This window comes from Anabrus simplex, chromosome 9, assembly GCF_040414725.1.
Source record: "Anabrus simplex isolate iqAnaSimp1 chromosome 9, ASM4041472v1, whole genome shotgun sequence".
Classification (NCBI taxonomy): domain Eukaryota; kingdom Metazoa; phylum Arthropoda; class Insecta; order Orthoptera; family Tettigoniidae; genus Anabrus; species Anabrus simplex.
In genome coordinates this window covers 131,223,532-131,237,660 of record NC_090273.1, presented here as the reverse complement: position 1 = coordinate 131,237,660, position 14,129 = coordinate 131,223,532, and the positions used below count along the sequence as shown (strand labels likewise).

Below are 14,129 nucleotides of genomic sequence, written 5' to 3'. Positions count from 1 at the left end.
CTTATCGTAGTCCCTAGTTGGCCAATTAGCGAAGTTGAATGAAATGAATGAATAATCTGGGACCAATCAAAGTAGATGGCAAATACAGAAGGAAAACCAACCAGATCTGTACAATTACACTGAAAAAAAATCAGACATGGCCAGGAAGACATCCAACCTTCTACAGACATACGTCAAGGATGAACCCAACTAGACTTACCATTTGGCTTCTCACCTACTGGAATATGAAGATCAGAAGTGATCAAAGAAACTGGGAGTAACAGCAAGTGACATCACAGAGAGAAGGATACTAAGACAAAAGAGGTTCCAGCACAATCTACAAATCAACACTCTGAATGAAGGAGAGAAAGGAATAGCATAGCCAGAGGATGCCCAGTTACTGGGTGACCATCAAAACCCTCTTTAAGCGGAAAAATGTCATTGTCCTTAGTTGGCCCATTGCATTAATGATGACGATGACAATGATGCTGTATGATAGGTAATACCATTTCTTTTTTGTAAAAGTATTCCCAAGAATAAAGTAAGTAACATATTCTTATACTTACGGATGGTTGACAGTTGGCGTTTTCAGGTGTACCACAACGTTTGGTTTCATAATTGAAATGTTCCCCATCAGCACATGTCACAAGTTTAGGACGTCCATGATCACACTTCAGATAAGAGCTACACGTTGCTTGAATTGGGTAGTACCCACTCAGCTTTGGACACTGAAAAACAGTGTTGAATATAATGATTAGTAAACTAGAAGAGACATGGCAAAATAACAAACAAAACAAAACAAAACAAAACAAAACAAAACAAAACAAAACAAAACAAAACAAAACAAAACAAAACAAAACAAAATGATCTCCATATAAGCCACGAAGGTCCTTGAAAGGTGGAAGGAAAAGGTTTCTGCTATCCATAACCTCAGGATTAACAAGGGAACTGTCTGGGTTGGACCTGACCAATTGCAATAGAACATCATATCTGGTACTCATTTCTGGACTGAACTGAATAAATCCTAAGAGACTAGGAAGAAAAACTTAACTGAAAATATACTGGTGACAGTCATTCTGCCATAAGTCATGTATGTTGCGCTGTTGGCATCTCAGAGAGCTTTCCAGTGAAAACTGATCTAAACCAAGGCTCCACATTGTCCCCACTGATCTTTGTTCTCGCCATGGACACAATTACATGGGATCTGCAGAGGAGAGTCCCTTGGACCCTCTTCTATGCAGATGATGTCGCACTTGCCGATATCACCAGAAGTGTACTGCAGTGTCAAGCCGTCTCTCACAATACGGTCTTAGACTGAACAAAAAGAAGTCTGAAAACCTGGAAACCATCCCAAGCAATGGTTCAATTCAAGCTGATGGAGAGACATTAATGAAGACTGTAAGCTTCAAGTATCTAGGATCTAGCCTATAGACTGATGGTGGGATACATGATGAAGTTCGAAGTAGGATAAAGGCAGTATGGATGAGATAGAGGGAAGTCACAGGCGTACTCTGTGACAGAGGGCTGCCACTACATCTGAAGTCCAAAATATACTGCATGGTAGTATGTCCTGTTGCTTTATATGGTGTTGAATGTCAACCAGCTGACAAAGATACAGAGCGCCAATTACACAGAATGGATATCCATATGCTCTGTTGGTCGATGTGCATCACACTCCTGCATCATGTAAAAACGACACCATTCACCAGCAAATGGGCATTGCACCCATCGCTGAGAAGGCACGGGAAAACCGCCTCCTGTGGTATAGTCACGTCCTGCGTGCTGCACCTGAAACAGTTGCCAATTTCACTCACACCTTTGAAATTAATGAGCAACGACCGCGCGATAATCCAAAGCAGTGCTGGCATGACACATTGAACGCTGATATGAAGACTCTGGACTTAAGACCACACGATGCCTAAGACCGTGCAAATTGGTGAGCCAAGATTAGAACAACGGACCCTGCACCAGCGGGAAATACTAGGAAGGAGAAGAAGAGTCATTCTGCATTAAAATATTGTTTATATATCAGCACTTACAAAAGAAAAAATCAAATATGGTTTATCAAAGGCATCCATTGCAGTGAAACTACGTAGAATTATCAATTAAGACATCCGAACACTGCTACACACCTGGCATTGTCTTGTATGTTGTCCACAGCATAACAAAATGAGTGATTCTGAACAGGAATCTGACAGTTTCTTCATTTGTGCTAAAAAGTACTGTATTTCTCTGAATCCAAGGTAATCCTGAATGCAAGACGACCCCCACTTTTTGCTTCAAAAAAATTAAATCAGGCTTAAAAAAGTGCTTTGTGAAATCACATTAATTCTTTTCTTACACAGTACGCATTTTTAGACTACCTTTGTCTTCACGCCAACGTCGAACATTGACTTTAACTGTGCTGTATTTTCTTGCGCCTGTACAATTATTCTTTATTTCATTAAATTAAAATTGGCATCACAATATCAAAGAGAACCCATTGAAAATTTGCCGGCAATACCTACGTCTCTACAATACAAAGATCCATCGGGAAAATATTCCAGCAGTCTGTAAAACTGTTAATTTTACTAAGTGTCAGGTACAGCAAATATGTTACTGAGTAGCCATGGGCTTTCTAAGCATTCGAAGGTTCGCATGTTTTGATGCCATTCTGCTGATTTGAGAAACGTTTTTGTGGAGGCTAATACAGGGACATTTTAAAATCTATTCATGGGACTGTCACTCGCCCGGTCACCCACGCTGCAAGCCTGTCTTCCGCCAAGTGGAATGTCATTCCTTCTTCACTATTTTCTGAGAACCAATGACGTTACACAGAGGCACCGTACAACCGGTTGCTGCGTCTAGCGATGTGGCCTATAGACCTAATAAAGACGCAAATTTTGAAGGTTGAGTTTCATGCGCACTCGGGGGGTGAAGGTAAGCAGCATGGTTCTTGTGGTAGCTGCCAGTGATGTTCATTACTGTTAGGTCGCGAATGCAAGACAGCGCTTGCTTTTTCACATGAGATTCTGAGGAAAAACCCATCATCTTGGATTCAGAGAAATACAGTATATTAATACCATGCACGTTTATACATAGATGGCCAAGATTTTATACTGCATAATATTTTAGCTTAAATTATAAATGATACAGAAGTATTATAACCCTAATATTTTGATACTAGCTGATGTATCTGTGCTTCACTATGGAATTCTACATTGTACACAGAATTCTAGTTGAAGTAGTGTACACACTGTGAGTAGGATTTTATTTTCTTAGTGTTATCCGAGAAACACAATGGGGAGGTCGCCATATGTTGTTTCTCACGTGAAGACAATATTAGGGAGTTTTCATTGTAACGGCAGGCTCTCTTGCTTACTGCCAGTCATAATAGAGTTTATTATAATGGCAGGCCCCCTTCACAATCAAGTTCAACAGTTGTCATTTTAATGGCAGACACTTGCTCTTTGTACATCCTCAGAAAGACTGTCTCTATGGTTTTTCCAAGTCCTAAAGGATTTGCCAATCGACAGAAAACCAGCATGATAGCAACATTAATGAAATAAAGAAGCTTTTTAGTATGCAACCACATAAGTACAAATCGAAACAAAGAATTGTAATGATTAATATTTTATTATTGGAATACATTTCGGATAATTGTTCAGAGTACAGATATTGTGTAAAATGGTTCCCTAAAAAAACAGTATGTTTCCAAGGCATATCGCTAAAATTAGTCAAAACAACTTGGAGGATGTTCAGAAACAGGAAGGCTGTGACAGAGTGAGAGGTTAAAATGATTGCTGTTATGTTAGTGCAGTATTTTGCAGTGAACCTCCATGCCGTGATAGCTGACTGAGTGCGTTTGTGTTTTTGTTTCATCGTTTGTTTAATCTATTTATATTCTTTGCCCATCAAAGGCATTTAAAAAGAGATAGACTCATACATGGCACTCGTACACTGTCCTCAAACTGAAGCAAAATCAGTTGTATACACCAAAATGAAAATTAAAATGTTTGTATATTCCTTTTATTATGAAACTATTAGAGATATGAAGAAAATTCATATAAATATTTTTGTGAGAAATCAAATTTCAAGTTCACTTGGTATGCTCCATTTTTCAATACGACTAACTGTTTAGGCAGCATATTCAATTTTAAGGGTCTCAAGCATGAGTTTTCTTCCGACTTGCTTTACATTTTCTTCGGCTATATAGACATAGCACACTTAAAAGATAGTAAGTAGTCAAAGGTATCAGCTATAAGTTTGTCAAATTTGAGCTCTATCAGTCAAGTAGTGTTTATGTGGGGGGAAAAAAAAAAAAGCACAGACAGGCAAACATGCAAACTTAAGATTTATTATTGCTGATATTTTTTCCTTCAATAACAGTTCTTGCAGGAACACTTTGATATTCCAGGATGATACACTGCCTATGTTACCCGAAATGACATTATCTTTCAAATAGTGAAATCAATTTCAAAATCGGTCCAATAGTTTCTGAGATTACCCACTACTAGCGTGCAGATTTTATTTAATATCAAAATATATACATAACAATGTAGTAAATATGAGTGAAATATGTAATTAAATAAGTTAAGTAATATTCATTAAATATGTAATAGTATTAATGCACTAAATTTATGAAAATGTCCATATATTCCTTTTATTATGACTCATGGTTATGATATAAGACAATAAAATTATTTTAAACATCCAAATTTTATGACAAAGTCATTGTTTAATATTATTCATTTATTAATTTAAATCGAATTACAGGCATAATCAAAATACTTTAAACATATTTAAAAATAATGTTATGCACTGTAAATCATGGACTATATTACACACTAAATCGTTGTATCTAACTTCCTGATGCCTTCATACCCTGAAAATGAAATAAAAAATGTTACTAAATAAAGGTAATACAGAATCGGTCTTGAACCCCTATTACATGGTCATTTTTTATTGTGATGTGCAGTGTGACAACTACTTCTCTTTGTTTTTCATTTTGATGTTTTGGCACTGATCTGATAGAATTCACTTGTAGGCTGAGAAGGACCGTTCAACATTGCAGGAGGTCACCGATGCTTAAAAGAGAAAAAAAACTAGCTGGGTTGAATGTTTTCAGAGGACTCTTTTACTAATCTTGCAAACAGTTAAAGAGCTTGAATAATCAAGGCTGCAAGGAGTTTATTAGAAATTTTGACCAACGAAAGGCACCTAGCCATCCCAGATTCTGAGAAAGGATTGCTGCTGTTGTATGCAGTTGAGGCCCTTGGACCTACTGTATTTAACAGACAAAGGGTTAGAAATCCCAATTTTAAAGTAATTTTAAAGCCAAGCAATTCTATCTGAGATTAAATTTGCCAATTATTTTACTTCTTCTTCATCCATTCCCTTTTTCCAGATTCTCTCTGGGTAGGGTAGTGTACCAAAACCCTCCACTTTACTCTATCTTTCCACCACTCCTTTTCTAGTACTTTATTGCTATCAACTCCTCTATTTGCAATACAGTCCACAACAGAACTCCTCTATCTCATTCTAGGCCGTCCCCTAGGCCTCTTTCCAGTCTCTCTATCCATGAATGTTCTCTGTGGTATTCTCTCTCCTGGCATTCTCATCATGTGTCCAAACCATTTTAGCTCTGCTATATCAATCTCTTCTTGAAGTTTACACATTCCCACACTTCTCCTTATTTCCTCATTTCATATTCTATCTTGTCTTGTCTTTCCCTGTATGCTGCTCAAGAACCTCATTTCAAGTGGTTGTGTCTTACTTTGGTTCCACTTAGTCAACGTCCAGGCTGCGGAAGTCAAGTTTAGAACAGGATTTGATTTGATCTTATTTATTTTATTTTATTCTATTTTATTTTATTTTATTTTATTTTATTTTATTTTATTTTATTTTATTTTATTTACTGTAGTCTGAAAATTAAATGAGTTGGCACAATTTTTAAACATTTTTAAATAATTAATTACTTATATACAAAACCGTTACATTCTTCACATAATATGTTATATTACTAAGAATATGTAAAACAATGTAAAAGGAAACACATCAGAAACACAATTTGCTGACAGTTTTTGTTTTCAGTCATCTACAAATACAGGAATGGAATATGTAATTGCATAAGAATCCAGGCCCTACCCATTACATACTAACAAACTCACGGTCTCTCTTTATATATTAGTATAGATATTCATATAGTGTACGTGGTAGCAAAATAGGTTTGTGGAGTGTGGAATTCTGTTTGTATCATCAGAAATCTCATTTTGGGATAAGATGTTTTATGTAAATTTAAAATGGAATTATATGCAAAGCATCCTACACCAACATCAGCTAACCACTCCAAGTCATCCAGCAATTTTTCCACAATTAAATATAACCCTACTATCAATTTTATGGAAAAATTGTTAATTGATATGTTAATTGATGACTCAGTCATGTTCCATTGAAATCTGTCTGTCAGGTTCAACATAAACAGATCCCTTTATTCCAAGAAATTAACCTGGTACTAACAAATAAGAATCTGAGAAGAAATTCTTAAAATCCTATTCCTACATATGGAAGCGAGTCACGGACCTTACTTTTTACAAAAATTTTAGTTTATTATCCACCTAATCAATACAGTTTACTGTCAAACAGTACTAGTTTCGATCGTACATAGCGGTCATCCTCAGCTATTAATCATAAAATTAGAATTAGGATCATCATCATCAGCTGTAACTTGATCCGAGTATATATAACTTCTTCCTGCATACATTGAGCAGGTCAACCAGTTTATGGATGTGTTTGCGATGACTAAACAGACCAATCCTGGCATAAAACATATGCCCACACAAATCACACTGAATGGATGCAGGAGGGTGGGGTTGTAATTGACGGAGTTTTCTTGCTTGCCGCTTAGCCTCTTGATGTCTGCGGCATTCTCTTTCGAACAAGTTGACAGCGGTGGATATAAAGTTCCACCAGAGTGAACGGTCCACAGCACGTTCTTCCCATGTCTGTATATCTATACCAGTTGTCTTCATGATGTGTTTCAGCTGGTCCTTAAAATGCTTAAGAGAGGCTCCATGAGGTCTACTGCCAGAGCAAAGTTCACCATAAAGAATTCAGCGGAGAAGCCTGGTATCACTCATGCGGTGAACATAGCCTAATCATCTCAGTTGATGAGCGATGATTGTTGCCTCAATGCTATTCAGCTGCGTTTTGTCGAGAACTGCCATGCTGGTTACGTACTCCTACCACTTAATATTCAAGATGTATCTCATTTTCTGTTGGTGGAAGCGCTCAGTTTTTTTTTATATCACGGCGATAGTGTCCAAGTTTCACAGCCATACAGCAGCGTGGAAATGACAACAGCTTTGTACATCATGAGTTTGGTATGCAGTTTTAGGTCATTATTCATGAAGACTCTGTGCATTAACCGTCCAAATGCTGCATGAGCAGCCCCAGTTCTTTTATCAACATCTTGTTTGCAGGTACACCGTTTAGACAAGAACATAGTGACGTATTAAACAAAATGGTAGGGATTGATCCTCCTGAGTTAAGGCTACAAATACAAATGCATAAAATACACTAATGTACACATTAAAAGTCCACACATTAGTCATTTGATAATTGGTCAAGAGGATTTGAATAAAAACTAGTAGGTCACAAGATTAATGGCACTTAAAAACAATTTTGAAACTGCACTTGTGTCAAACAAAAGATGACATAAAAAAAGCCATTGCCTGTTAGTAGTCCCATCATGGATCATAGTAAAATACGCATTACAAGAAAATATCACAGTACTGATGCAAACAAAATTGATTAATTGTTGATGTGCCTGTCAACGTCGTATCACAGAAGGAACAATCTTCCTTTGTAACAATAAATGAAGGATATCCCGGTGTTATTAAAGTAAGTGTATCCGTTCATAAGGGCATTAATAGGGGGATATCCTTCGAGGTTACAGTGGTGCACCCAGCACTGCTGTCAACGTCGACTAGAAACTTCGTCTAAATTGAACAGTGCCTACCCCCGTCATTTTTATATCGCCGCTTCAACTGATATTGTGTGGACTTGACCTTTAACTTCTTTCTTACTTATGCATTGTTTTTCGAGTTATAATCGGCTGATGATGACCCAGACTGGGGTCAAAAACGGTACCATTCCCATTTTTAATTAAATAAGAATGTAATCTCTACATCTCTTATTTACTTGTATTGAATAGGTTGAACTACCATACTTATTTCAATTTAACTGTAGAAACAATTAGACACAGAAGAAGATGACCCAGGCCACCAAATTCAAAGTTAAGAAGAAACTGGTGAAGATGTTCTATGCAGCAATCATAAAGAAGAAGAACTAGAAGTGGTTCCAGCTAGTCTGAAACTATTGTTGGTTAGAGAACACAATCATGGATGGCGTTGTCTCCATAGAGTTAATAAATGAAACACTAGAGGTAGCATTGGCGCTTAAGTCGCGTGCGAAGTTGAACGAGCACGCTGTTTGGCAAAAGCTTGATTGTTTGGCACTGTCACTACTGGAGCTTCCTGATAAATTGAAGTATATACTTCATTGAAGGAAAATGTCAGTCTCCTGTGCAGCTTATGGCTGCATAGAGAGGTTCACAAAGAGCCATAGCATATCATTTCACAGGTATTTTCTTTGAAATTAAGTTCCATACGTATAAAATAATACTTTGCATGACACTCATTGTCATGTGAATTGGCCTATTTGGGCTGACTTCACGACTGATTCCCTTGTCGGCGTGAATGAGATTCTTTAGATCTTACCTTAAAGACTGAAATTAATGTTTTACGAAATATCAGGGATGACATTTTCCTTTCACTGAATGGCCATGTGCATGATACCGAGCGAGTGGCTGCAGGCTTTAGGTCACGTAGCTGTCAGTTTTCATTCAGGACATAGTGGGTTTAGACCCCACTGTCGGTAGCCCTAAAGATGGTTTCCAATTCTCACACCAGGCAAATGCTGGAGCTGTACCTCAATTAAGGCCACAGTAGTTTTCTTCGCACTCCTAGCCTTTTCCTGTCCTATACAGTAGAGTCTCGCTCAACCGACCTTCGCTTATCCGACACTCCGTGTTATCCGACACTGGTAGTCTTAATTTGAACTTTAGATGGATGCAATTCTGGGACACGGGGTGTGGAGGGTGCGACTGTGGGACAAGCAGTGGCAGTCATGCGGTAGGATTGTTCAATGTAGTATTGGTTGGGTGCGGATGTTATAGTTTTCATATCCTCTGTGAGTATGGCGAGTAAACGTAAGAAAGTGATTGTATCTGTGGAAGACAAGTAGAGTGGGTTAAAGAGACTGGACAAAGGGGAAACTCTCCAAAAAATGGCTTCAGATTATGCTGTTGGACGTGTTACAGTGGGAGACTGGAAACATACGAGGGAATAAATTGAAAAGTGGTGCTCTACCAGAGCAACAAGTGATGCACTGAAAATTAGGAGAAAAAAACAATGAAAAATGTGAGTACGAAAAAGTAAGTGTAGCACTATTTCTCTGGTTCACTAAAACCCAGGAAAAGGGCTTGTCAATATCTGGCCCCATTCTGCAAGAAATGGCGGTGTATATCCAGAAGGAGTTTAATAAAGGGACCCTAATTTTACTGCCAGTGCTGGGTGGCTTGATCGGTGGAAAAAACGGTACGGCATTGGGCAGCTTAATATCTGTGGAGAAAAACTGTCAGCTAAATCCGATGAGGTTGTGAAATTTAAAAGACAATTTCAAGAAATAATTCTTGCTGAAGGATTAACTGGTGATCAGAGTTTTAATTGTGATGAGACTGGGCTGAATTTCAAGATGATGACATCAAAACTCTTGCAGCCCAAGCCAAGACGTCTGCACCTGGCTACAGGCGTAGTAAGAAAAGAGTACTGCATCTACTGTACAATTGAATTAATAAGTCAATAAATAGAGTCCCGTAATACATAATACAGTATAGCCTTCCTGTTTGTTTCTGTCCATTTTCAAAGTTACTCCGTATTATCCGACATTTTCGGTGATCCGACGTACTCCAGGTCCCGTTTAAGTCGGATAATCGAGACTCTACTGTAGTTATCGCAAGACCTATGCGTGTCGGTGCGACATAAGCAAATTGATACAAAAAAGAAAATAAGAAAAGATGTGCATGATAGCCTGGAATTGTGGTCCGTTTTTCACGTTTTGTGTGTATTTATAGTAAGCCTATTAAAATCTATTGGATATATTTTCTATATATACAGTTTGTCGCTTTACCTTCATATAATACGTGTAGCAATCCCCATTCAGACCTTACCACATTTTACAATTTAGAGACTAGATGTGCCACACCGTGTGAACATCTGAGTCCTTTACTTTTGTCGTCCTTTAAATGTCAGATAGGACTATATACAAGCATAATGTATTATTGACTGAACGAGTTGGCGGTGCGGTTAGGGCCACGAAGCTGTAAGCTTGCTTTCGGGAAATAGTGGGTTCAAACCCCACTCTCGGCAGCCCCAAAGATGGTTTTCAGTGGTTTCCCATTTTTACACCAGGCAAATGCTGGGGCAGTACCTTGATTACGCACACGGGCGCTTCCTTCCCTTTCCTAACCCATCATCGCCGTAAGGCCTATCTGTGTCAGTGCGATGTAAATCAAATTGTAAAAATTATTGTAAGTATGTTTTCAATTCTCTCAATCATATAACTTACCACGCTCCCTTTCCATTAACGGAAATCATTTTACAAGTGAAAATCTTAAAACAAATCATACATTTCAGGAAAGCTAAATAAAAACTCCATAATAGGCCGAAACCACAACCGAGTGTCATATTTTCACTTTTAATCATGTTTAGAAAACACCAATAATAATAATAATAATAATAATAATAATAATAATAATAATAAAAATGGCTTTACGTCCCACTAAGTACTTGCACGGTTTTCGGAGACGCTGAGGCGTCAGAATTTTTTCCCACTGGAGTTCTTTCATGTGCTGCTAAATCTATCTATTTAAAAGAATTTTGAGCACCTTCAAGTATCACCGGATTGAGCCAGGCTCGAACCTGTCAACTTGGGCTCAGAAAGCTAGGGTGTAAACCGGCAATGATAACATTTTGTCTACTTTACCCCAAAATCTCGCCAGCGTTTTTAGGCCTAAAATCTCGCTATCCGCTTCGTACGAGAGAGGACATTTTCGGTCGTTGGGCAGAATTATACCAAATTTCTGGTCATTTACACAAAAAAATAGCGGAATATACGAGCCCTCCTTCTAAATGTATGTTGCTACAAGACTTAATATGAACAGTAAATTGATTTTTGTTACTTAACTGCACCTGAACACTGTCCTCTTTTATTAAGCATTTAATCCTGTATTCATGCTTTTAGGGCTTTCTTTTTTACTGGAGAGAAGCATCACAAGTATACTGTAGTATCTGAAAATATTTACATGTAAGAATTTTAAACCTTATGTATATCCACACAGTTTTGAAAGGCCCCTATTTACATTGATGAGTACGGCGGAATGAGCTTTTTGCCAAACAGCTCCGATTTCAACATGCTCCGCTCGCTATACTGTTTCTCTCGTAGACAGTGGCGCCAATGCTACCACCAGTGAATCATTTACTAACTCTATGGTTGTCTCATTCAAAGGTGCCTGATCAGATCCAGAGTAATTGCTTTTTTACAAATATTTTATGTAATTTTGATCAATACTTACAAAGGAAAGGTATAAAGTGGTAAGCAACTACAACTTGATGTTCCTTTTAAGCTGAATCCACTGTAAAAGGGGTATGTATGAATATATAAAATCGATCCCATAAATTACAGTAGAAGTCTGCTATAGCAAGAATCCATAACGGCGAAAAATTTATTCGCTATATCGGATTGTCGTTAAATCCAATTTTTCATGGGGAGGGGGGGTAGGGAGAACCACATACACACCAAATTCGGTATGAAACGGCAATCAGTTTGTTCAAAACTTACATTTTTGCAGATTTCCATACAACGACTTACTTGTTACTTATTTTTCTAATTCCGAGAAAATGTGAATGCGTATGTTCAATTTCATTCTGTAAAATTGGAGCAGTATCATTCCAGTGGCTTCTGAGGCAAACGTTTTAGTTTTCTTATTCAAATATCATAATAATAATAATTTCGTGTGGCTAATTCTAACCAAGTGCAGCCCTTGTAAGGCAGACCCTCCAATGAGGGTGGGCGGCATCTGCCATGTGTTGGTAACTGCGTGTTATTGTGGTGGAGGATAGTGTTATGTGCGGTGTGTGAGTTGCAGGAATGTTGGGGACAGCACAAACACCCAGCCCCTGGGCCACTGGAATTAACCAATTAAGGTTAAAATCCCCGACCCGGCCGGGAATCAAACCTGGGACCCTCTGAACTGAAGGCCAGTACGCTGACCATTCAGCCAACGAGTCAGACATTCAAATATCATTATCTAACCTAACTTAACTTACATATTTAGAGCGCCAGTAGAGTAATGATAAACATTTTGCTATGAATTTACATGCGAATAGCCTTGCCAAACTTTAAGTAGACACGAGAAAATACACTGAAACCTCCTCAGTGGATTTCCTCATAAAGACGAATTCTCGCTTAGCACATCGTAAATTCAAAGTCCCGGTTCATGTCATCTTAAATTTATATAAAAATGCCTCACTTATCGGGTCAAAATTTTCACTGTTATCCCTTAGTACAATCACATTTTTCCTGTTGATAAACTTAACCATAATCGTGATTCATTACTGGTGAAGAGAATGGATGATTTCCCAAAACATGTATGGTAAAATAAATAATTTTCTATCATTATAAGGTGTATTGACAAAGCGGGCTCAAGTAAAACTATTTTAAATAGTTCTGTAATAGATTCACATTTTTCCTAGCACCAAAAATGTCTTTGTCATCCCTTGTGAAAGGAACACTGCTTTCTGGTCACACTCTTCGACCATGAATTATTTGGAGGTTAAACCCAGTCATGTGCAAGAGGATTACTTCGACCGTGATCTCAAATGCGAAAATACTTTGACCGACTCGAGTTACGGAGTTTCAACATATGCACCACCATTGAAAGATGCGGATGCCTGTCTAGTTCCTACATTTTAATTTTGTCTTTATTAGTAAGCAATATCACAATTTTTCCAATATTCATAACTGGGCTACACAAATATGCACCACACCAGTTATCTTCACACGATTATGTTCCTAATCTGTACGTAGGCTATCAGTTGAAAAATATCAAAAATATTCACTACCCTTCACTGTATCACTCAACACAGAATAAATTTCTAATTTCTGAATAGAATGCAAAATACAAGCACAAACAGGCTTTCTGGGTTATTCAGCAATATTGATGAAAATCAGAGAGCAAAACTGAACTTTCCTGAGGCTAACAACTTGTTTACCCTGTAAAGTTCAGGAATTCAAGGCCATTTCTCATTTTTGCGCAACTTTCTGTGACTGCCCTCCTATTGCGAGTGCTCTAAGCTGTGTTAGAAGTGTTTGAATATTAATGAGAGAGCTCGCTAGTGCACATAGCGTAAAAAAAAAAACCAAAGATGATCGATCACACTCAATATAATTGCTGGAGTGCATAAATATTGAGAAACGGAAAAAATAACGCATGCTAAATTGCTCATAATAATGGGTGCTTCAGTGATAGGGTTCTCACTGTAATTGAAGGATAACGCACAGTTTAACATAGGAATTTTCAAGGAACAGGAAAAGGCTGCCGTTACTACTGAGTTCTCGTTATATGCTGTACTCGCTATAGCGGACGTCTACTGTATATCAATACTAATGAAAGTCTTTTATTGTCAAAGGAACTCCTAAGAGAGGTGATTTATTGATCTTTCAATTTTATGGGCAAACTTTAGCTCCTAAATAATAATAATAATAATAATAATAATAATAATAATAATAATAATAATAATAGTATGGCCTCAGCTACCGTGTGCAGACATTTCAATTTGATGCCATCTGGATGTGTGCTCATCAATTTTGACATTCCGTTTCACTTTAGGCCCATTATATGGCAGACCAAGTAAACCGAAACTCTCTTGGACATCCATGGCTGAGATTTAATGAATTTTGTCAGGTAAACACCAAATGTGTCCATTAAACTGAGTGCTCTGTGCTGAAAAATCATATATCAGATGTAAGGCTTTTCAGGCGTTTGCTCT

General features: G+C 37.7%; 1 protein-coding gene across 1 annotated transcript in view; it reads right to left on the bottom strand.

Moving 5' to 3' along the window:
- Positions 1–14,129, bottom strand: part of LOC136880977 (protein obstructor-E) — a 52,867-nt gene that overhangs the window by 23,503 nt on the left and 15,235 nt on the right. The window contains exon 4 of the mRNA XM_067153545.2: positions 546–707. Within this exon, the coding sequence (XP_067009646.2) occupies positions 546–707 (162 nt within the window). The remainder of the gene's footprint in view (positions 1–545; positions 708–14,129) is intronic.